Raw genomic sequence first — 22133 nt, 5'->3', positions numbered from 1 at the left:
CTCCATTGTCCTTCAGAAAAGAACAGGTCTCCTAGGGATATCAGTTGAACACAACATAACAAGTTGCAATATGACTAAACCCTCATATCAAGGCTGGACAAGGCAACCCAGTAGGAGGAAAAAAAGTCTCAAAAGTATTGCCTCTTAATTTTTTTTAATGAGCTCAAATATCTCCAATTTAATATCTTCCTCAGAACTGTCAAATATCAAGATTTCCAAAAATGCCAGGGAGCACAGGTGGAGTAGGACTCCGGAAAAGACCCATGTGCTTGTGGTCATTGATGAATAACTAAGATACTATGGCAATTAAAAAGAGAAAGGGTGGGGCTGGAGAGGTGGGTGGGGCTGGAGAGGTGGGTGGGGCTGGAGAGATGGGTGGGGCTGGAGAGATGGGTGGGGCTGGAGAAATAGGTGGGGCTTAAGAGCACTTATCACTCTTGCAGAGTACCTGGGCTGGGTTCAGTTCCCAGCACCCACATGGTGGCTCACAACCCTCTCTAACTCTAGTTCTAGGGGGTCTGATGCCCTCTTCTGGCCTCTACAGGCACTGCACACAACTGGTTCACAGACAAGCAGGCAAAACACTTGTACACACGAAGATAAATAATAACTAAATCAAATAAATAAATAATGTTGCATCAGTTACAGAACCATACAGGGAAAACAGGAAGAATTGGTCCCCACCTTATATCCAAATATAGAAACCGCTGTGGCAGGGATCACAGTCCTAAATACAAGAGGGAAAGCAAAGATTCCCATAGCAACGTAGAAGAAAACATGGGAAGAGACCTTTATGATTGGAGTAAGTGAAAATTGCTTAAGTGAGGCACACAAAACCTAACCACAGAAGAATGAAGACAGTGGGCCTTGCTGGAAGTGATAACTTCACTCCCTGACTTGTGTCCTCTGTGCTGAGAATGGAGCATGCTGGGCAGAGGCTCCACCACGGACTTGTGTGTCTCGCTCAAGAATTGAAAACATCTGGTCATCAAATGACATCAGTAAGGAAATAAGACAATTCACAGACTGGGAGAAACGTGTGGGGCAAACATGAAGGCGAGGGCAAGAGCGAGAGCGAGAGCGAGAGAGAGAGAGAGAGAGGGAGAGAGAGGGAGAGGGAGAAAGAGGGAGAGGGAGAGAGAGAGAGAGAGAGAGAGAAGGCGCTACGGCGCACGCCTGTAAGCGCAGCGCTGAGGAGACGGGGCAGTGTGGAACTCTGGCCTCCACATGTGTGTGCACGCACACAAACATACACGTGTGTATAACATTTAAGAGTGTGTGCAGAGAATCTGAATTAAGTTCCCAGCATCTGTGTTGGGCAGCTCACAACCGCCTGTAACTCCAGCTCTAGGGGTCAGATGCTTTCTTCTGAACTCTGGGCAGCTGCACTCACGTGCACACAACACACACTCACACACAACTGAAAACTAAATCTAAAATTTTAACTACAAATAAACCTGGGTCTTCTGTAAGAGCAGTCATTGTAACCAGGTGGTGGTGGCGCACGCCTTTAACCTGAGCACTCGGGAGGCATAAACAGGTGGATCTCTGTGAGTTTGAGTTCAACCTGGTCTACAGAGCAAATTCTAGTACAGGCTCCAGCCTGGTCTACAGAGCAAACTTGCTAGAACTCTAGGATAGGCTCCAAAGCTACAGAGAGAAACCCTGTCTCAAAAAAACATAACAAGCAAAAAAAAAAAAAAAGAAAGAAAGAAAGAAAGAAAAGAAAAAAGCAACCATCGTTTCTAACCACTGAGTGTCTTTTGGTTTTGTTCTGTTTCTTTTCCTAAACTGTTGTCATTTTGATAAAGGATCCCAAACATCTGATCCTCTTGCCTCAGTCTCTCAAATTTTGGGATGACAGGCACACACCACCACACACCACTGGCTGTTAAAGGCTTTGTTTACATTAACTGAAAAGCAACTGAACTGGATAAATGACAGGAGAGGGAGGGACAGAACAGAATATCATGCAACAAGAAAACCTTCCTCTGTCTTCGCTACATGTGACATGAATGAATTTCATGCATGTGCCAAGCAGACGCAGAAAGACAATGCCCTAAGTGATATTATTTATGGGAGGCCTATGAACAGGCGGAGCTAAACTGTGCTCTTAGGAGACAGGACGTGATTACACTTGGGGCTACTACAGACTGGAGGAGGCACGGGGCGATTCCTGGGACGTCCTGTACCTTCATCTGCACTGGGCTAAACAGATGTATGTACAGCTCACTGAACTCTACACGTAGGACCTGTGTGTCAGTGACTGAGAATTATACCCTGTGATTAAAAACAAATCCTTGCCCCACATCGCAGGTCTCCAGCCACCACACTAAACTACATTTTCCAGCTGTTTCCCTATTCCGCACGCACGCCTCAGTCCACTCCAACCGGCTTCCCCACCGTAGTCATGATCTCTAACCAATGCCCCCTGTGGTCTCCCACCAAATCTAAGGGATGTCTGTCTTCATCTTCCTCAACAGCTCTCAAAATCAATGATAAAGCTGGGGGGGGGGAGGGGAGAGGCACACACCTTTAATCCCAGCACTCAGGAGGCAAAGACAGGCGGTTCTCTGTGAGTTAGGGGCCAGCCTGGTCTACAAGAGCTAGTTCCAGGACAGGTTTCAAAGCTACAGAGAAACCCTGTCTTGAAAACAACAACAACAACAAAAATCAATTTAAGTTAGCCGCGTCTTCCATTTTGAAGCACTGTAATGTCCAATATTCCACCCATGGCTCCTTCCACCGTGGGGAGCCGGGAATTGAACTCAGGTCATCTGGCTTGGCAGCAGGCATCTTGACCCACTGAGTCACCTCACCATACACCCCCCACTGTTCTTCATTCCGTACTTTAGTCTCCCTGCTCCTCACTAAACCTCTGTATCCACAGTCGCCCCTCTGTGGAGCAGGCTTGCTCCTCACTCCAGGCTTCAGGTATCCACCCCACGTCACCCAGAGAGGCTGAGGCCCCATCATGATATCCATGCAGTTCTTGTTTGTACTGTTAATGATGGTTTGTGAGCTTGTATAAAAAGGACTCTCAAGCTCGAGATGACAGAGGGTGCTACCATTTCTCTTTGATTTACTGGTTGCTCTGTCCTTGCATTCAGCACAGCCAATGTGCTCAGTAAACATTTATTGACTTTAATAATGACAGTAAAATTCAGTGTAAGCCCAGGACGAGCTCTAAGGCTGGAGTGAAGAACAGGACCAAGGTCAGGGCTAGGACCACGGACAGTGTCTGGGCCTGGAAGTCTAGTAGCAACAGTAGCTGTGCTGAAGAGTCAACAACCAGGCGGGGAGGACTGGACGGCACAAGCATTTTGGAAAACAGGTAGAACATAACTATGCAATAAAACTGAACAAATACAGAGCTGCTGAGCCCACAGTGACCCCCAGGAACACAACAACACGGCAGAACCTGACACCACAGCCCCGAGGGGGAACCACAAAATACAACAATGTGTTAGAACCAGACACAACAGCCCCAGGGGAACCACCAAATACAACAACACAGCAGAACCTGACACAGCAGCCCCGAGGGGAACAACCAAAATACAACAACATCTTAGAAACAGACACAACAGCCCCAGGGGAACCACCAAATACAACAACATGTTAGAACCAGAGACAACAGCCCCGAGGGGAACCACCAAAGCATCTATCAGCTCTTATTGAATTAACTGTGGCTTATTCACACTGTGGAATAAAAATTCATGAGGACTTAGAGGCCAGCCTGCTCTCCAAGAACTAGTTCCTAGACAGCTAGAACTGTTACACAGAGAAACCCTGTCTTGAAAAATAAAAACAAACAAAAAACAAAAACAAAAACAAAGACAAACAAACAAAGAAAAACCAAAACAAAGTGGGATCCTGTGGATGGCCAGAGAAGAAAGGTGCTGGGAATCTCTAAGGAAGTCTGAGTGGGCGTGGTGGGCCACACCTGAGACCCCAGCACTTGGGAGGTGGAGGCAGGCGGTTCTCTGTGAGCTGCAGACAGAAGTGGGTAGGAGAAAGTCTTATTTTTCACATTTTATTACAACTGTCCATTTCGCGTGTGGACCTGACACGTCACAGTGGCAATGGAGGCCTGGTCCTGGAAGGACAACTTCCGGGAGCCCCTTCTCTCCATTCACCACAGGGGCTCCAGGAACTGAACTCACATCATCGGGTCTGGCAGCAAGAGCCTTTACCTGCGGAGCATCTTGCTGGCCCTTGAAGAGGTTTGTGTACTCATCCACCTACATTTCTATTAGTTTTTATTGTGCTAGGATCAAACCCGGAGTTTTGCATTTCTAGGCAAATGTTCCGCCTCTGAGCACTTCCTGTGGAAACGGAAAAACCAAAACTGAGGGGGTCAGGTTTGGATCAGGAGGGGGTAGGGTTTGAATCAGGAGGGGGTAGGGTTTGGACTCAGGGTTCCTCGTTTCTTCATCCGGGTCTTTATCTGGATGTGGTTGTGGGCTCCCTACAAGTGGAGAGACAATTTGAGAAGAAAGAACGAGGCAGGAGAGACGGCTTGGTGAGCAGGGAGCAGGACGAGGCAGGGTGGGCTCGAACTGCCGAGAAAGTTGAGCGATGCTGGCAGGTGCCCAGCGTCTAGAGCAGAGAGGCCAGGAGAGCAGGGCAGCCTGAGCACTGGGAATGTTGGCGGCCAGGAAGGAAGGGCTGTAACACCTCTCTCCCAACAGACACATTTCCTAGCTTCAGGACCGCCAGACGCAACGCTCCCTGACTGGTATGGAGAGACAGAAAGGGGCTGCTCCGTTGGTGGGGTGCCCACCTAGCACAGCTCTAAGTTTGATCCCCAAAATCACATAAACCAGGTGTGGCGGCCCATGTCTGAAATCTCAGCACTTGGGAGGTCGAGGCAGAAGGACAAACAGGCCAGGGCCAGCCTCAGCTACATAGAAAATTTAAGAATAGCCTAGGTTCTGTAAGACCCCATCTCAAGGAGTAAAACAAAACAAAGAGACAGGAGAGCCAGGGGGAGGCTCTTTCCATGGGAAGTGCCTGCTCCTGGCAGAAGGCCGTGAGGCAGGGCTGCCCTTCCTTGACAGCAAAGCCCTTGGTGGGAGGGGGCTCTGGCCTGCCTGTCACTCTGTGCCGAGACAGAAAATCACCCCTGTGCCAACTGTGGGGTGCATGTGCGCGGGCACACACACACACACATGCGGCATAGGCAAATACAATCACCCCTGCGCCAACCGTGGGGTGCACACACACAAATACGCGGCATAGGCAAATACAACCCTTGCATTTGTCTGCAGACACAGATACGCGTGCACCTGTACATGAACCCTCATATCAACACAAATAACGCAGCATTTTTCCGATGTGTGAGCCCCTCAGGGTTGCTGCATACCTGGCCCCTGGGGGATGCCTAAGAAAGTGGATTACACTGGTGGAGAGGGAGTTGGAGAACTGAGCTGTAGTGGGAACAGCACAAGCGGCTGCTCTCCAAGTGGGGGCGGAGGGTATATACTTCCCGCTTGCTTCTTCGCACCCCTAGGCCCTCTAGTCGACCAGTCTCTTCATGCAACTGGATCCTACTTCACACTCACATAGGTGATGCGGGGAGAGGGTCTCTGCAGCAGGAAAATGTACAGAAACCCCATTGGCTTCTCCAGAAAGGCTACTGATTTGGTCTGGAAGAGAGGTGTGACCCTCAGAGACCATGCCCCGCAGGTCCTTTCCCAGGCCCTCCCCTCCCCCTCCTGTCACCATGTGAGCTCTCCTGTTTCCCCTCCCAACGCTTGGAAAATTCTGACCCTTCTCTTGGCACTGAGCAAGCAGAGATTTGGGTGTTTCTTGTGTCTCCCTCTCTGACTCTCTGAAATATGTTGGGGGGCCGGCCGCACCCTCTGCATCCTACTATACTTGGCAGGGTGGGGGCGTCTTCCCAAACTGTGACTCAGTACCCTTGGTATTCAGTGTGTGGCCAACTTTGACACTTTATTCACTGGGGACCATTGGTCCTCCTGGGTGGGAAAGGGACAGACTTCCATGAGGGTCTGGTTCCACTCCAATGTCACATCAACTCCCCCTGCCAGCCCCACTCCCAGCGAAGTCCAGCAGGGAGAGGTGAAAGCGGAACTCTGGACATGAGAAAACAGGGAGTCTCAGATACTGCTGAGACAGGTTGAAAAGAGGGTGCCAGTAAGAAGGAGCTGGGGATCCAGGTACCTCTTGTTTGGGGAGGAAGCAGATGGGCCATGGAAATAGAAAAATCAAGAGAAAGGATTTCAGACCCCCAGTGGGAAAGGTCAGGGGGAAAGTGAGAGACAGGAAGATGGGTTCTGGTTCTTGCACCAATGGCCAGGGCTTGAGCGGAAGAAAGTGTGACTAATGGAGGTGCTGGGTCTCCAGGGGTTGGAGGTAGCCAGGGACAGCAGGAGGGAGGGGCTGAGATCCCGGAAACAGGGGCGGGGCCGCAACAGCTGCTGTTTCCTAGTTGCTTCCCAGTAGTTCCCCTCAGTTCCACTTCCAGTTGTTTCTAAGCCATTAAATTCTTTCCAGGCGAGATAAGAGGCCCCGCCCGCCCCACCCGAGGCCTGTCACGTGTATTCGGGAGTGGGTGGGAAGACTCAGGCACACAGAAGCAGGGAGCCTGGAAGGGGGACCGAATGAAGACACAGCCCTGTGCCCTGTGGGGACATCACTCAGCCTCTGCAGGCTCGCTGAACCGTGAGTCATGGGTGCAGAGAACTCGCCAAGAACAAGTTACGGGATCGTCTCTGCAAGCTCTGAGCCCTTCCCATGCCCACGAGTCCTCTCTGTCCCATTTCAGCACTTCCGAAAGCCCTGCACCTCCCCAGACCTTGTTCTCAGCCCCTGTTACTCTGGGCGCGGTTACTTGAAGAATCCCCATTCTGCACAGCTTCCTCTGCCCCATCCCGACACCAGGCTCAGCAACTCCAGCTCCAGCATTCAAAACCTACAGTGCTTTCTTTCCTCCCAGTGTGCAGCTGGACAGCTCAGCCCAGCCTGGTCCTCCTTGCTGCCCCTGCCTCCTGGTCAACTGTACCCTCCTGACTCCGGGAGTCCCACAGTTCCCAGGCCCTCTCAGGTACCGGCATCCCCTCCAAACCTTGGTGCATGCAACACACACCGCATTCTGCCTTAGTCTCCTGAACACCCCTCCAGAGTCTGCCTGCATTTTCTCTGAGCGGAGCAGAAAGCCCCTGTCCTGGCAGGCACTCCTGCAACTCTTGCGACTGTGGAGCAGCTCAGAGGGAAACCCTTCACTGCTCACCACTCCTCTGGTCTTCCCAGAGCTCTGTTACTTACCTGGGGAGTGTGGTGGCTTGTGGTGGCTGCTACACCTCTGAACCTGCTCAGTCCCGACCCCAATAAAGGAAGTGTCTCAGGCAGGGTAAGCAGCCCTCAGCAGCCCTGGACCCTGGGGACCCTTCCCTTGTCCCTTGCAGCAGAGCCAGTACCAGGTCTGTGGACCTCACAGCGGTGACAGAAAAGCAGGGAGCCCGCAATGAGCAGGGGGAGGAGAAGGGGAGGGCCAGCATGAGGTCAGGGAGGGGAGCGGAGATAGGGCAGGTCTTCCTATCCCTCCAGCCCCTCCCACCAGCCCCCTCCCTGTCCAGGACCCAGAGTCATCTCCCCTGTACCCTCATCTCAACCCCTCTGTCCCTTATTTTACCCCTATGCCCTTCCCTACTTCACTTTTAACCTTCTCCCCACCGCAGTTTCTGAGCAACCTGGCATTCTACCTGGCATTCGTTCTCCGTTATTCTCTCCCCCTTTGGCCCCTTCCTTTAGCCCATTTCTCCTCTCTGCCAGCACCATTCCTCATGGTCTCCATCCCTACCGCCAAGCCCCCTTCCCCTCCTTCTTAGCTGCTGCTATGAGCTGGATCTCACCCCATTTGTTGCTCAGAACCCCTTTATTTATCCCTAAACTCCCCTTTGGTTGTGCTGTGCAGGGAGCAGAGGTGGGGATGAGAGGCAACCGCACATACTCAAGCTTGAACCTCTCCAATGTAAGATCATTCCTGGGGCTCCTGACTGCACCCCTCACTCCCTCCTTCCTGTAATCCCCCCCCCTCCTGCTTCCTCTGCTGACTTGGACTTGAGCAGCCTTTGCTGCCCATTCTGCCCAGCCCCTCTCTGATTCCCAGCTTGGCATCTCTGCCCTGTTTTCACTGCCCCAACTCAGCAAATTCCTAGAGGAATAGCAAGTGAGACTTGGGCACCGGCTGGGCAAAGGCTTGGCTGAACACCAGGACATCCGATTTGGGAAAGCAGTAGTAGGGGCGTGTGGAGATTAAGAAGGAATGGTAGAAGATCGAGAGGTTGGTATAGGGGCGAGCAAGCAGCCAGAGCCGGCAACTGACAGGTGGTGTTTAGCCAAAGGCTGCCCCAACAAGGTGCTGATGGAGATTTTCCCCAGAGGAGTATCTAAGGGAACCCCCCACCCCTCGCCCCAGGTTCTATGCTGAGGACAGAGCTGTCTCTACTCCACTGCAACTTTATCATTAAGGCTCACACACACCTCAGCCAGGTCAGGTGATGGCGAGGGGACTTGAAGGGGTCCACATGTATCTGGTGTCGCATGCAGGCTGTGGCACAAGTGTCTGCATCACGAGTCACACCTCCAGTCACAGGTATGCCTGAGAGGAAGCAGGTTGGCACAGTATGTGCCTGTGGCCACTGCCACCAGCCCCATGTGGCCGAGAGCAGCAGTACACATGAGCTCCCTCACGGGTGGACCCATGTGTCCCTGGGTGTGTGTGTTTTTCTCCTGGCTTTGATGGGAAGATGAAGTCAGTCTGTGGGACAGAGCTGGGCTTAGCTTCCTTCCTCTGCCTTGGCCAGAGTCCCCCAGAGCCACGAGTAGGTGATGGTCCTCAGGTCTCCCAGGGAAGTGGGGGGCAGCAGATGAAAAGATGAAGGGGTCTTCAAATTGTGTTATGGAGAGAACAGGTGGCAGTTGAGCTCTTAATAGCACTGAATTTTGGAGTTAAGCGCAAGCAAAGGCCCATCTATGTCTTCCCTAGGTCCTGCTCCACACCTCTATTATTTGGGAAGTAGGGTCCCCATAAGTACAGTTGACCATGTAGGTGGCCAGGGGCCAGGAGACGATGGCTTGGGGGCTGGATGCTGGCGTCTTGGCACAGGAAGGCAGGGCTCCAGTTTATGAGCTTCCAGGGTATCTGGGGAAGGACTGGAGGCAGATACAGCTGCAGGTTTGAAATCCTGGTTGTCTAGAACCACTTCCTCCTGGATCCCAGGCCCCTGGGAAGTCTGTTGTTTCGCAGTTAGGAGTGAAGGTCAACTCTGAACCCCGGGGACTGGGGGAGAGAGCCAGGGAAGCCAAGAGCCAGAGCGGGAATGGCTCCAATAAGGGGTCCTGCGGGGCCCGCAAGGTCATGGTGCTGTCTAGAACAGGCATGTGTTAGCTGTTCCCAGGATCCTGAGTCCAGGGGTCGTTGGCTCTGAGCCCCGTGTCCTTGAATGACCCTCAAAGTCAGAGAAGGGGAGAGAGAGAGAACAAGAAGACAAGGGTGAGTGAGGGCAGAGCCTGAAGGCACAAAGAGGCCAGAGGTGACCCGAGGAAGTGTCCCAGAGAGGCAAGGGCAGGAAACAACCTGGCTTCTGTACACAGCAGCTGAGCACAGGGCGGGCTTCCCTGCATCCTTCATGGCTTGAGAGAGAGGACTCGTGGGTGCTGATCAGCTCTGCTAGGAATGGAGTCAGAGCCCACCCTCTCCCTCACCCCAGCAGCTCTGGAGAGCAGTGAGACTGACGATGGCAACGAATCAAATGGCTTCTTCAAGGTTCTGAGAAGGAATGGTGAAGAACTTGGACTTTTATTGTTTTTTTTAAATTTATTTTTATTTTATATACCTTGGTGTTTTGCCATGGGCGTCAGGTTCCCAGCACCTGAAGTTACAGACAGGTGTGAGCTGCCATGTGGGTGCTGGGAGTTGAACCTGGGTCCTCTGGAAGAGCAAACAGTGCTCTTAACCACTGAGCTATCTCTACAGCCCCAAACTTGGACTTTTGAAAGGTCTTCTTTTGCCCTCTTACTATGCAGACTCAGTGAGAAGAAACTGCCTGGGATGGGGGTGGTCACCATGCACGGTGGAGAGCTGAGTGGTTCAGGGCGAGGACAGGCAACCCGGTAAGAGAAGAGCTCCAGAGGTTGGGAGAAGTACAAAGCCAGGGAGCAAGGGTCTGGAGCCTTCTCCCTGCCTGGAGACACGGGTGTGGAGAGACGACGGGAGGGAGGACATTGCTATCTCGTGACAAAAGAAAGTCACACAATTGTTTTGCTCTGCTCTGGAGCGGGTGGGCGCCTGTATTTACCAGAGGGACTGAGGTCGCTGTGGCAACCACACATCTGGGCCCCGGGATCCAGATGTGCTGTATCCAGAAGCCATAGCAGAATGATGAGGCAAACACTAGGCTCCCCAGTCCTGGCCCCTGCAACCAGGGCTTCACTTCACCGAGCTTGGAGTGAAGAGCAGAGAGGAAGGAAAGCATGGAGAGAGAAAAGAAGTGCCGGGATGGAGACGGGACAAGGAGTGCTGACCGCCTAGGAGAGGACACAAAAGGGGGCAGCTGGACAGGGCCAACAGTGGTGATGTGAAGACCATGGGGCAAGACAAGGAGGCAGAGGAACTGAGGAAAATGAGGCGGGCTAAGGAGTCAAACAGAACACTTGAGTGGGGCAGAGGAGGAAGGCAGGCATGGGAGAAAGAGATGGCAGGGACGGGATGACAGACAGGGATGAAGACTGCGAAGAAGGACCGACTAGCAAAGAGTAGAACAGGAAGCTGTGAGCCTTCGACATCAAAGTCCTGCTTAGGTCCAGAGCGACAGCGGTAAAGTGGCATTGGAGAGCCCAGGTGGGCAGAAGGAAGCTCACGCTGGCCTGCAGGGCGGCAGCTGCGCCCATTCCCACCTGCTGTCCTGCAACCCAATCTCCCACTCTCCTGGGCCTCCCAGGGTGAGTCTGAGGGCCCCAGTCTCCCACCACTCGCGAGGTCTCGGGTGGAGCACTCCAGGCTTGGAGCATCTTCCCACCCAGGAGCAAGCAGCAGACCCAGGACCGAGGCAGTGCCTACCCCAGCACAAGTGCCAGGTTCCGCAGCACCCCCTTGAAAAGCAGAGAGGCGGGTCACAGCTCACAAAGGGCCATCAGCTAATTCAAAGCCCATGAAGGGGCCCAGGACCATGCTCAAGGGATCCTGGAACAGGAAGTGGCTGTGGACCAGGGTTGCCCTCTGGAGGGAGGAAAGGCTGAGTTCCTGGGAGCCCTAGTTCCAGGTTTCCATAGTTCCCCGGTCTGTTTTCACTCCAAACACAGTAGGGGTGGGTAAAAGGAGCAGGGAGAGCCTGGCTGGACACGTGAGGCTCTTCCTCCCTCCTTCAGGGCTAGGCTTATAGCCAGGCAGCCCCTGTCCAGTCATCTGGGCCTGGAGCCCAGGTCCAGCTCACACCCTCCAGCTGACCCAGGCCACTCCTGTAGGGTCAGGCCAAGGCACTGCCGGGTGGGAGCAACTGCAGGGGACCCGGCAGCCAGGCAGACTGGCCCTCACCCGATCCCTTCCTTCCACTCAGAGCACACAGCCTTTCCGCCTACCCACTCCTGTCTTCTCCATCTGGACCCTCCCTCAGGTCTGTCTCCCTCAGTTCAGGGCCAAGAGGATGTCCCATGACATGCCCCCTTCTCCCTACCAGGCCCCTCCACTGTGATCCCGCCTTCCTGGGCTCCAGGCCCTCTGGCCCCCACGCCTGTTGTTTGTGCGGACAGCTCATCCTGGAAAGCAGGGGGGACTGTGGTAGAACAAGGACTGGAGCTGCTGTGCGCCCCGAAGGGCGTGGGGCCCCCTGTCTTTCCTGTTTACTCAGACACATTCCGGTGATCTGTGTATCGGCTGTCACGCCAACGCCACAGACATCATCGCTAGACACAGACATACCCTCGGAGTTGCGGGGTGGGGCAGGGGATGACATGAGGTCTGACTCCACCCCACTCCGCCACCAGTGACCTCTGTGCACAATTCTTTGATGCTGGTCCTACAGGAGTCGCATGCTGGGAAGGCAGTCACCATTCTTTAACTCCCTCTGAGTTTTATTTAATAATAATAAAAAAGATACACACACACGCAAACCGACTCCCATCACCCAAGAACATCCCTTGTCCCACCTGGGGACCAAAGTCCCATGTCTACTCCTGAATTGGAAAACGAAAGAACAAAGAGGCTAAGGCAGCTACCCAGCCCTAAACTGAACCTTAGGCAGTGCCCTCGGGGAAAGAGGGGGACTGGGGGTTTGCAGGAACGAGAGGAGCCCTATATTCTGAAGAGGTGAAGAGAGGTGAACCACCCGCCCTCCTCCCATTAAGTGCTTACTCCCCACACCCTGCTCTCCCTTACCAACTGCCCCAAGTCCCGGGATCAGGTTCTAAGCCAGTGTGAGCTGCAGAGGTCAGGGGTGGTTGAGGTAGAGGGGCTGGTGGGAGGCCTGACTGGCTGCAGAAGCTGGTAAAGGGCCACCTGTGGTATTGCCTGGGGTTGGGGACGGCTGCTTTCGGAGCGAGGGGGGCACCGTGGAGGTCTTGATGTGAATCACCCTGGTGTCCATGACCTCACACTCGATCTGCATCATCTCCTCATAGTCCCCTGGGGGGCTCCGGCCTGAAACAGTCTCTGTGGAAGGGGAGGCAACCGGTGGTGGATGGGGTGAGATGGGGAGGGGTTAGGAGGTTATGAGGAAAAGGAAGGCAGAGAGGCAGGGCCATGGGCGAGGATGGAGTAGGAAAATAAATGACAATGGAAGTGAGGGTCACACAGGAGAAGATTCAGAGAGGAAAGATGAGGAAGTGAGAACGCAGCAGGCTTCCACCCCCCGCTCGCCTCCTACGGGTGCAGCTCTTGGTCTGGCTGAGACGGTCTCATTATGCAACCCAGACTCACCCCATACTCCCACCTTCCACTCCTGACACCTCAATGCTAAGATTTCAGGCACACAACTCTGCATTTTATTCTCTCCTCGGTTCCTAACCTCTCTCCACCTCTGAGCCTCTGGACAGCCCCTAATCTCACCTTCTCCCTTAGCTCCCCCTGCTGGATCTCTGCAAAAACTTCCTCAGATTTCGGAACCCTCCCCATAGCCAGAGGGAAGAATTACCATTGGGAGCCATGGCTGGCATCACCAGGGACATCTTGGGCCTGGAAGTCTTATTGTGGCTGATGGCTGGGAGCAGCAGGTGGTCCTAGGAGCAGAAGGAGCATGCTGGGTGGCCGAAGAAGACACAGGGACAGGTCCCACTAAGATTATGATGGGGACACACTGCCAGGGTGACAGGTGATGGACAGGAGGGAGCAGGAGGGAGGGGAGCTCACCCTTCGGAAGGAGACAACATAGAAGGTGTCCTCCCGCCGGTCGATCGCATCTAGAAACTCGGGCTGCGAGCGGCCTGGGTGACGGTAGAGCTGCAGCTGGCCCACAGGGTCCCTAGGCAGGTGAGGACAGGCTTAGGAGGCCCGTGGAGAGGAAAGAAACAAAGGCCTTGCTGGGAGGACAGACTCCCGCTGGGGACAATGTTAGTGACATCTCCTGGAGCTCTTTCTAGTGACTTCACTTAGTAAACAGGTAACCAATGCTCACCTCTCAGGAGGTCCGGGAGGCTGGGTGGGGACTGGTTTCACTGGAGGTGACCTCCTCCGTAGCTGAGACTTCTGGAAGGAGAAGTAGCTAAAGATTTGAAGAGGGTAAAGGGAGGAGGGAGAGAGACAGGCGGTCCCTGGAAGCTGGCGCCATCTCACACCCACTCCTCCACGGGCCCCACAACGCCCTGAAATCCCCAGGGCACTTAGCTCTTGTCTTCGTCTTGCCTTCCATGACCCAGAACCAAGGGCTCCTACCTGTCTCTCCTGGACCCTCTGAGGTATCTTCCGTCGGCCTCTCTGGTGACGCTGGACCCAGCCGCTCAGCTCATCAGCAAGCCTAGGGAGACAGGCCATTAACTCTAAAGCAGGCACCATAAAGGATAGCAGGGTTATGTGAGGGGCTTCCAAGGGCAGACTACACACCTCAGGGACTCGGTCCGGTTGAAGTGGCGGCAGTCAGAGGCGAGGAAGAGCTGGTCCAGGTCCCTCAGTAGTAGCTCCTTGGCCCCGCCAGGGAAGGCTGTCAGATTCCTGAAGGAAAGCAGAGGAGGTAGTGGTCAGAGACTGCCTGGTACAGGGCGCCAGCAAGGTGCCTGGATGACAGCAATTTTGGCTCTGTGCCGTGCGAAGGCAGATTTTACGGAGACTAGCTCTCATCCCTAACAGAGAGGGCTCTTTGCTTCTCACCTGAAGCTGGGCCTGCCTGCAGGGCTAGGCTGCCGTTCCTCGGGGCCCTCGGCAGTTTCCTGGAGGGGTTCAACACCATTAGCCAGCCCTTGTTCGGAGAACTCCAGCAGGTGTCTCTGGAGGCGAGGTTCCTCCCTGGTCATCCGAGGAGGCATGGGAGCTGGAGGTGGCTCACTGATGCTGTGGGGAGGGAGGCAGACGGTGAAGCATTCTGGCTTCTCGGTGTCTTTAGTAAGAGCCAGGACTCTGCAGTCAGGCTGGCGCAGGTGTCACTGGCCCCACAAGAGTGAGGCCCCGGCCATGAGACGGGAGCGGAAGGATTGCCCGCCTCACAGGTCCAGGAGAGAGGAAAAGGAGAGTGAGCATTCTAATGCCCAGAACCAAGAGAGCTTGGAAGTCACTAGGGTGGGTGCGTGTTGGGGCAAGGGGAGCCCGTAAGTCACTGTGGGTTCAGGGGTCAAACAGGCCCTCATGCTCACATGCTAAGCAACTGAGGCCTCCGCCCCCCTGAGCCATCTGCGGGGGAACAGGCAAACAGGCAGAGGTTGACGGGCACACTGTCAGGGCTAAGGGTGCCCCAAATGTTGCACCAGTGAAGACCGCGGCCCAGGCCCACACTGCTCACAACAGGGCAGCTGCCTCACCTCACGGGTCCAAAGCTGAAGGCGATGAAGAGAAGGAAGACCATGATACAGACAGCTTTCCTGTTCCCAGACCCCAGCTTGAGCTCACTGTTCTGCAGGGCAGACACGGAGGGGGCGGGGTTACCGAGGGCCTGCCATTCCCACCCTTCTCTCCCCAAGGGCAGCACAGGCCAACCTCTGCCAGCAGGGCCTCCAGCCGCCGCCGGAGGGCAGCATTCTCCCTGCGCAGCTGCTGGTTGTCTGCCAGCACAGCCTGCAGCCTGGCCTCCAGCCCCTGCAGATACTCCTTCTTCTTCCGGCGGGACTGGCAGGCCGACTCTCTGTTCTTGATCATTCGCTGCTGCCGCTTCAGCAGCTTTGCCTGGCACCAGTGAGGTCAGAGATGAGTTGGAGTCCACGCCCCCAACACCAGGGACCCATTGCCCAAAGCACAAATGGCTACTCTCCTGCCGTCCTGACCTACAATCTACTGCCACATTCCCCCAGGTCCTCGGATGGGGGACAAGGGAGACTGTAGGACCAGCATCCTTGCCAGGCCTTTTTTTGGGTTTTCCTTCTTTCCGATCTTGTTCCCAGCCTAACATTAACTGGGCTGTAGTTAAGAACAGATGGCCTGCCTTTCCCCCGGGAAACTGCCTATGCCCCGCACCCACAACCAAGTGGGATGCCCCGATTTGACTTCGGTCCACTGCCTCCTCCTGCTGTAAAAGCACACCTACAGGTCTCTGCCCTCCATCCCGTGTGGTAACTCCCTCTGCCACACTGCTGTTTCCACGATAGACTTCTTTCTTCCTCCCATTCAACAGTCTCTCCACCCTCCTCAACACTTACATCCACTTCGGGTGGGCAGGAGTTCCCAGGCATCGGAGCTGGAACAATGCTCTTCCTCTCGGAGCGTGGGACTGCGGGGGCTGGCCCTTCAGGCTGGACGCGAATAGCACCTTGGATGAGGACGACTGGGGACACTGGAAAAGGAAGCAGAGGCAAGTCAGAGTGGAGACAGTGTCCGGTGTTCCACCTCACACCCAAGCACCAAAGGGCCGGGGACGTCAGTGGCAGTGAGCTCCCTGCCAGCCCCTTCTCCGTCTTCCACACCTGAGGGCTGCTGGACGAGGGGCTGCAGAAGGACAGTAGTGCTGGGAGGCCCAGCTCTGGGGGGCACCTGAACTGTGGTTAGCACCACAGGTTTAGGCTGCAGTGGAGGCTTCCGAGTGGCTGGCGCTTTCCCTGTAGGAAGATGAGAGGAAGGAGGTAATTACAGCTCTATCAGGCCTCTCACCAGGGACCCCGGGTCAGGAGCTCTCTTTACCTGAGGAACTATCAGGGGATGGACCCATGCTGATCTGCACAGCTCCAAGCGAAGGGGCGGGAACATCCCACAGGAGGCACCCAGGAGGGGACGGGGACTCTGTCTTCACTTCCAGAACCTCCTCTCCTATAAAAGCCTACGCAGGGCAGTCCAGAGACATTAGTTGGGAGTGGGGGTCAAGAGGAAGCGTCTCACACCCCCGGAGGAGGGCTGGGGCTGCAGAAGAGAGGAGACTGTGTGCACCTGGCTGGGAGAGTCTGCGGAGAGCAGGGAGGCCTCGGAGTTGACAGAAGAAGGAGAGGTGGGTTCTACCTTGGTCTGGATATCTGTGGGGGGCAGGAGACACAGGAGCTGCTATCCGGGGCTGGAGAGACGCTCAGGGGTAGAGAGAATCTGTTGCTCTTGCAGAGAGCCATTCCCAGAGTCCACGTGGTGGCTGACAACTGGGGGATCTGATGCCCTCTCCTGCCCTCTGGGGCACTGGGCACACACGATGCATATGCAGGCAAAATGCTCAGACACAGAAAATAAATCTTAAAAAAGAAGAAGAGCTGGTTGCCAGATAACTACTGAAGGGCCATTCTCCCTTCCCTGGACTCGGGACCTAGCCCAGGCTCTCTGCCTTCAGGGTGTGAACCAGATGTGAACATTCAGCACCGTGCCCACCTGCCTGCCGCCACGCTTCCCACCGTGCTGATCAGGGACTAAGCAAGCCCCACAGAGAGGCTCGATCGTGGTCTGCATAGCAATGAGACAGTAACTGGGACAGGGTGCGTGCGCTGGGGTGGGTGAGCAGCACACACACGCAAATGCACATTAACGAACAGGCCACAAGAAAGGAGAAAAGCAAACATGGTGCTGAGCTCCCCGAGGCTACTGCCTCGCTTTGTCTCTGAAGTTCTCTTGCCCAGTTTCCCTTCTCGAGGCCATCATCCGCTTTCCCGTTGCATTCCTGTCCCTGTCCACACAGGTGCACACATCCTACCCTGACAGAGCCAAGTGCCTGTTCTTCTGCTTGACATATGTCTACAAGCCATGTTTGTGACTGGAACTCCTGAAGGCCAGAAGAAGCCTTGGGTCCCCGGGACTGGGGTTACAGACAGTTGTGAGCTGCCCTGTGGGTGCTGGGAACTGAACCTGGGTCATCTGGAAGAGCAGCCAGTGCTCTTAACCACTGAGCCATCTCTTTAGTCCCATTCCCCCCTCCCCAGTGGCAGTTTTTGTTTTATTTTTTGCTTTTTGAGACAGGGTTTCTCTGTGTAGCCCTGGCTGTCCTGGAATTCACTCTGTAGACCAGGCTGGCCTCAAATTCAGAGATCTGCCCACCTCTGCCTCCTTAGTGCTGGGATTAAAGGTGTGCCCCTCCACCTGGCCCCCAGTGGCACAGTGACAGGCTGATTACCTGAGGGGTCATCGGAGGCGGAACCCACAGTGATCTGGACTGTTTCAAACGGGGATGCTGGATCATCCCCCAGCAGGCAGAGTGGGGGTGCTAAGGACTCCGTCTTCACGTTCAACACCTCCCCTACTCCAGGAACCTGTGAGAGCTAGGGTGGGGCAGGGAGGCAGGAAGACAGAGGGAAGAACGCTAGAGAGGCTCTGAGAGCCAGCATGAGAGCAAAAGCCTCAGCTCAGAAACCACCGGTTATCTGTGCTGTGGCCTCAACAGCCCTGAGATTCTACCAAACCACCAGTTATCCCAAAAGTCCTGAGATTCTACCAAACCACCAGTTATCTGTGCTGTGGCCTCATCAGCTCTGAGATTCTATCCAGGCTCCTGGCTCTCTGTTCTTCTATTTCCTTCTGGGGAAAGTCAACAAACTCTCCAGACTGCCACTATCACGTTACCGTGGACACTGGGTAAGAACAGTGTTACCAGCCCCACTACTGCCATCCTCTGCATGTTCGATAGGCCCCACCTCCTTCCACACCACCAGAGTGGACGTTCAGCACGAGGTGTCATGACTCGCTTCGTGACTCACAGAACACAGATAGAACCTCGGCACCTAGAAGTGAAGCGAACGGAGCGGAATTCCTGCCACAGAGAACCACGGGGGACTCTCTCACCTGGCCGGAGGGCTCCGTGGAAAGACGCGAAGACTCTGAGCTGAGGGAGGAGGACGAGCAGGGAGAGGACGGCTCAGACTTCACCTCAAGATCTGGAAGGCAAAGAGTTGGGAGACAACCAGGAAGGACCGGAAACACAGCTCAGGGTCAGATGCCCAGCTCGTACGCACAAAGCCAACACTGTGAAAATAAGTAAACCTGAGCAGGGTGGAGGGTGGGGGGGTGAGGACGGACAGCACGCACACTGGGGCTGGAGAGCGGGTGCAGACACCTGTGTGGACTGTATGCACACAACGACAGGGACCTGTGTGGACTGTATGCAAACAACGACACGGGAATTACGATTTCTGGGATGCAGCGGGAAGGGCCTCTTACCTGGGAAGATAGGTAGAGGGTCCCAGGGGGGCTCAGGGGGGCTGACATCCATCCCCACATCCAGAGAGCTGCTGTCGAACTAAGCGATGGGGCACAGTCGAAGGCGGGAAAGTGAGAAAGTGTGAAACCAAAAGAGGAACAACACACCTTGCAAATTAAGGAGCCCATTGTGTTACCCCCCCCCCCCGCATTTTGCAAAAATACTTGTATTCCTCTCTCTTTGCATTTCTCCTAACAATATCTAACAAATGATTCTCTCGCCTCTGTAAATACGCTTACAGCTGCTGATCTTTTATCTCTCCCCTAGAAAAGGACCTTAGAAGTCCAGAAGGGGCTGCTCTCAAAAATGCCGACTTAGAGCGGGCTGGCTAGTCCGCGTGCACCTCTGAAAAAAGGCTTGCTCCAGTTGGACAATGTCGAAACTGGACTTTCTCTTTGCAATGTTCGGGTCTAACAAAAGCAGGGTGAGCTCTGGCTTGGAGATGACTCCGAGTTTGGGGTGCCCCTCCCACCACCAAGGGTTACAGGAGAATCGACGAGGTAGCAGTACCGGGACATCCTGCTCCAGGCAGCGGAATAACTGTGTCTGCTCCTCGGCCACTTCATCCAGGCCGCTGTACAAGGTGCTGTCTGCGAGGAGGCCCGCGCGAGTGTCAGCCCCGGCTCCATTCCCCATTGGCTCGGCAGGACCAGACCCACCGCCCGCCCACTCGCTGAGCCACACACCCCAGGCACCCAGCCCCTGTCCCCCGACCCCGGGGCAGCCCCGCGCTCCCTCCCGCGGGAGGCCACGGCCATCCCTCCTCCCGCACCCCGGGAAGACAAGAGCCCCGCTGCGCCTGCCGCAGACGCTGGGCTCGGCGTCCGCCCAGCCTTCCTCGCCCACCCTCTGCGGCCTTCCCGCGCGCCTCGGGCCCCGTGCCGGCCGCAGCCCGCTCCCTCTCCCCGGGCCTCACTCCGCGCACCCCAGTCCTCCGGGCTCAGCAGGTTGTCGGTGAAGAAGCGCGTCGGGTCGGCGATCTCGCTGAGGAGCATCAGCTCCGCCATCTTCCCCCCACCCCCCACCATGAGCCGGCTCTCGGGCCCGCCCCTCCCTGGCCTCCGGCCAATCAGTGGGCTCGCTGGAGGAAGCCGGGCATCCCGGAAGTCTCACTGACCAGTCAGAGGCTTGGATGCTGAGCACATGACACGAAGGAGCAGTGACTTGTACACTTGGGCCAATGGGAACGTGGCAGCGGCCAGCCGCTCCTCACATCCAGGCGGAACTGCGCACGCGCCGTAGAGGCCCCAGAGATCAGCCTTGTGGGAAATGTAGTTCTTAGCACTTTAAAGTTCCGACATCTGGGCTGGAACTATGGTTCAGCGGTTTTCCGCAGACATCTGCACCCACGTGTTGCCCATAAACGCATGAAAGCACAAGTGCACATAGTGAATGAATCAATCAACAAAGGTCCAGCATCCAGGATTGGCGGTGGGGATGCATGCCTTTAATCCCTGACAGAAGCAGGCGGATTTCTGAGTGCGAAGCCAAACTGGTCTATAAAGTGAGTTCCAGGAAAGGCAGGGCTACACAGACAAACCCTGTCTCAAAAAAAGGGGTGGGGTGCTTTCTGCTCTTACAAGCACCTGAATTCCATTCCCAGCACCCACACCAGGCGGCTCACAGCTATCTGTAACTCCAGCTCTGGGGAATGCAGCTCCCTCTGACCTCCGCAGACACACGGAGGCATACATACACATAATAAATATACAAATCTTCAGAGATGGCTAAGCCACCACACCCCCGAGTGGCTCACGGACACCGTTGCTAACTCTCCATAGGGGAGAATAGGGTATGAACTGAAACCCCTTTGGGACCCTTAAAAAATCCCGCAACACAGAACACAATTCACAGACTCCTGTCTCTTTTAAAGTTGAACTTTTTAATCAGCTGAACATCTTGCGCAGACCCCGAGCCAGCCCTGCGTCCTGTTTCTTTCCCTGAATGACCACTCTCCCCAGTTCCTCCTGGGCTGCACGGTTTTGGGGGTCTGCCGCTAGCACTTTCTTGAGATCAGCGGTTGCTTTCTCCAAGTTCCCAAGAGCAGCCTGAGCCACCCCTCTTCGGTATAAGGCTTTTAAATGGCCCGGCTCCCGCTCCAGCACTCGGTCACAGCTCTGGGCCGCCAACTGGGGCTGCCCTAACAGCAACTGACAGGCAGCCAGGTTGGAATAAAGGATTGTTTGTTCTGGGGGTCCGGGTGGGGGTAAGGTCAGCAGCAGTCGGAGAGCCCGACCGTAGCATCGGGCAGCCCCTTGAGGGTTTCCAGCTCGAAACAGTTCTGTACCCCTTGCGTGCTCTTCCTTGGCCAGGGCCTTCTTCTCCATAGCATCCAACTCCCAGGAATCCCGACCCTTAGTGAAGGAATCCAGTCTGAGCTTGACAAGGGGTGCAGAGCATCCAGGAAGGCGAATCTCCGCTTCCTCACCTTGACACATGGACTCCAAGCATTTTTCTGTGAGTTCCCCCCAAGTCTTTTCCCTCCATCGCCCAATGCCTATGGTTAGTTCTGTCCAGCCTTCTGGCATCCCAGACCCAAAAGGAAATCCCAAAGCCAACACGCGGCACTGGGAGCCTAATTTGGGTTTGTCTAAGCCATGGCCACGGACTATGATCTTCTTTACAAAACTCCCATCAGGGCAGTACCAGAGATCAGAAGCTTGGAGACGATTTGCCATTGCATTGGTGGAGGCATGACATTTATCAGCGTCGCCTTCAAATCCAGCCACCGGATTTTCAATCTTTTGAGGGTTCTCCACAGTTCGACTGGCAGGATCGGGTTTCACTCCCAGATCCAGGGTTTCAGGGGTGGGGCCCGGGGACTGCTGCCTAAACTGGGTGGCTGCACCTAGGTTTCGCTGGGCGTTCTCTTCCCGCTGCTGCGGTTGAGCGGTGTCCTTCTCTTTCATTGGGCTGAGAGGTGACGGCTCCATTTGACCCCCGATCCCTTCAACAGGAGATAAAGGAACAGTTTTGACTGGAAAATGATGGATCAAGTGTAGTCCATACCTGGAAAACAAAAACAAACAATGCAAACTCCGGGATTCCTAGTTAGGACTCCTGGTCATTCTTCTGAGACCGGGGCACCTAGTCCTAAAAGTTCTTTCTTTTCTTTTTTTCCTTTCCAAAGCTAGAGTCCACCCAGATCCAGTTTACAGCCATAAACCCCGTAACTCCCCACGGTTCGGGTAGCCGTCCCAACTGCCTGCATTCGACTGAATCAAAAACTACCTGAGGGACAACTACCTGAGAGGACAAAAAGCCTGGTCGGGCGGCGCAAGTCACACCTCCTTCCCTGCGTGGGGTCCTGAGGCCTGGTGGAGCGGGGGGCTGCGAGCAGCTGAGCCTGACAAACTGTCCTGGAGCCCACGAGAC

General features: G+C 55.0%; 3 protein-coding genes across 7 annotated transcripts in view; all 3 read right to left on the bottom strand.

Moving 5' to 3' along the window:
* Positions 1-7415, bottom strand: part of Tnxb (tenascin XB) — a 59993-nt gene extending 52578 nt beyond the window's left edge. For all 4 annotated transcript variants that reach the window (XM_057751686.1, XM_057751687.1, XM_057751689.1 and 1 more), the window contains exon 1: positions 7291-7415. The gene's annotated coding sequence lies outside the window, so the exon portion shown is untranslated. The remainder of the gene's footprint in view (positions 1-7290) is intronic.
* A 4669-nt stretch (positions 7416-12084) lies between these two features.
* Atf6b (activating transcription factor 6 beta) lies at positions 12085-19786 on the bottom strand. Its single transcript, XM_057751693.1, has 18 exons — positions 19684-19786; positions 19269-19348; positions 18719-18797; positions 18344-18435; positions 17679-17823; positions 16520-16602; positions 16277-16412; positions 16063-16194; positions 15799-15932; positions 15143-15328; positions 14968-15059; positions 14324-14503; positions 14060-14167; positions 13892-13973; positions 13635-13705; positions 13370-13481; positions 13155-13239; positions 12085-12673 (listed from the first exon to the last, which is right to left on the bottom strand). Exons 1-18 carry the CDS (start codon positions 19784-19786, stop codon positions 12453-12455), a joined length of 2121 nt encoding a protein of 706 aa, XP_057607676.1. The 3' UTR covers positions 12085-12452.
* An 845-nt stretch (positions 19787-20631) lies between these two features.
* Positions 20632-22133, bottom strand: Fkbpl (FKBP prolyl isomerase like). Of its 2 annotated transcripts, none has more exons than XM_057751702.1 (2): positions 22005-22133; positions 20632-21767 (listed from the first exon to the last, which is right to left on the bottom strand). In XM_057751702.1, exon 2 carries the CDS (start codon positions 21689-21691, stop codon positions 20645-20647), a length of 1047 nt encoding a protein of 348 aa, XP_057607685.1. In that variant the 5' UTR covers positions 21692-21767; positions 22005-22133; the 3' UTR covers positions 20632-20644. The 2 variants fall into 2 exon arrangements, with proteins under 2 accessions (XP_057607685.1, XP_057607686.1); XM_057751703.1 differs by having other exon boundaries at positions 22046-22133.

The sequence above is a fragment of the Chionomys nivalis genome, chromosome 19 (assembly GCF_950005125.1).
Source record: "Chionomys nivalis chromosome 19, mChiNiv1.1, whole genome shotgun sequence".
NCBI classification, from domain to species: Eukaryota; Metazoa; Chordata; class Mammalia; order Rodentia; family Cricetidae; genus Chionomys; species Chionomys nivalis.
This window is presented reverse-complemented; position numbering and strand designations above follow the sequence as displayed.

What these genes read in the sequence shown, in the direction of transcription:
- Atf6b (XM_057751693.1), bottom strand. Translation starts at nt 19,786, where the DNA reads ATGGTGGGGGGTGGGGGGAAGATGGCGGAGCTGATGCTCCTCAGCGAG. An exon ending in CCCTCTACCTATCTTCCCAG is followed by an intron (nt 18,436 to 18,718) that starts GTAAGAGGCCCT and finishes TTTGCCTTCCAG; the next exon opens with ATCTTGAGGTGAAGTCTGAG. An exon ending in CGCCTCCGATGACCCCTCAG is followed by an intron (nt 16,603 to 17,678) that starts GTAATCAGCCTG and finishes TGCCCCCCACAG; the next exon opens with ATATCCAGACCAAGGTAGAA.
- Fkbpl (XM_057751702.1), bottom strand. Translation starts at nt 21,691, where the DNA reads ATGGAGCCGTCACCTCTCAGCCCAATGAAAGAGAAGGACACCGCTCAA.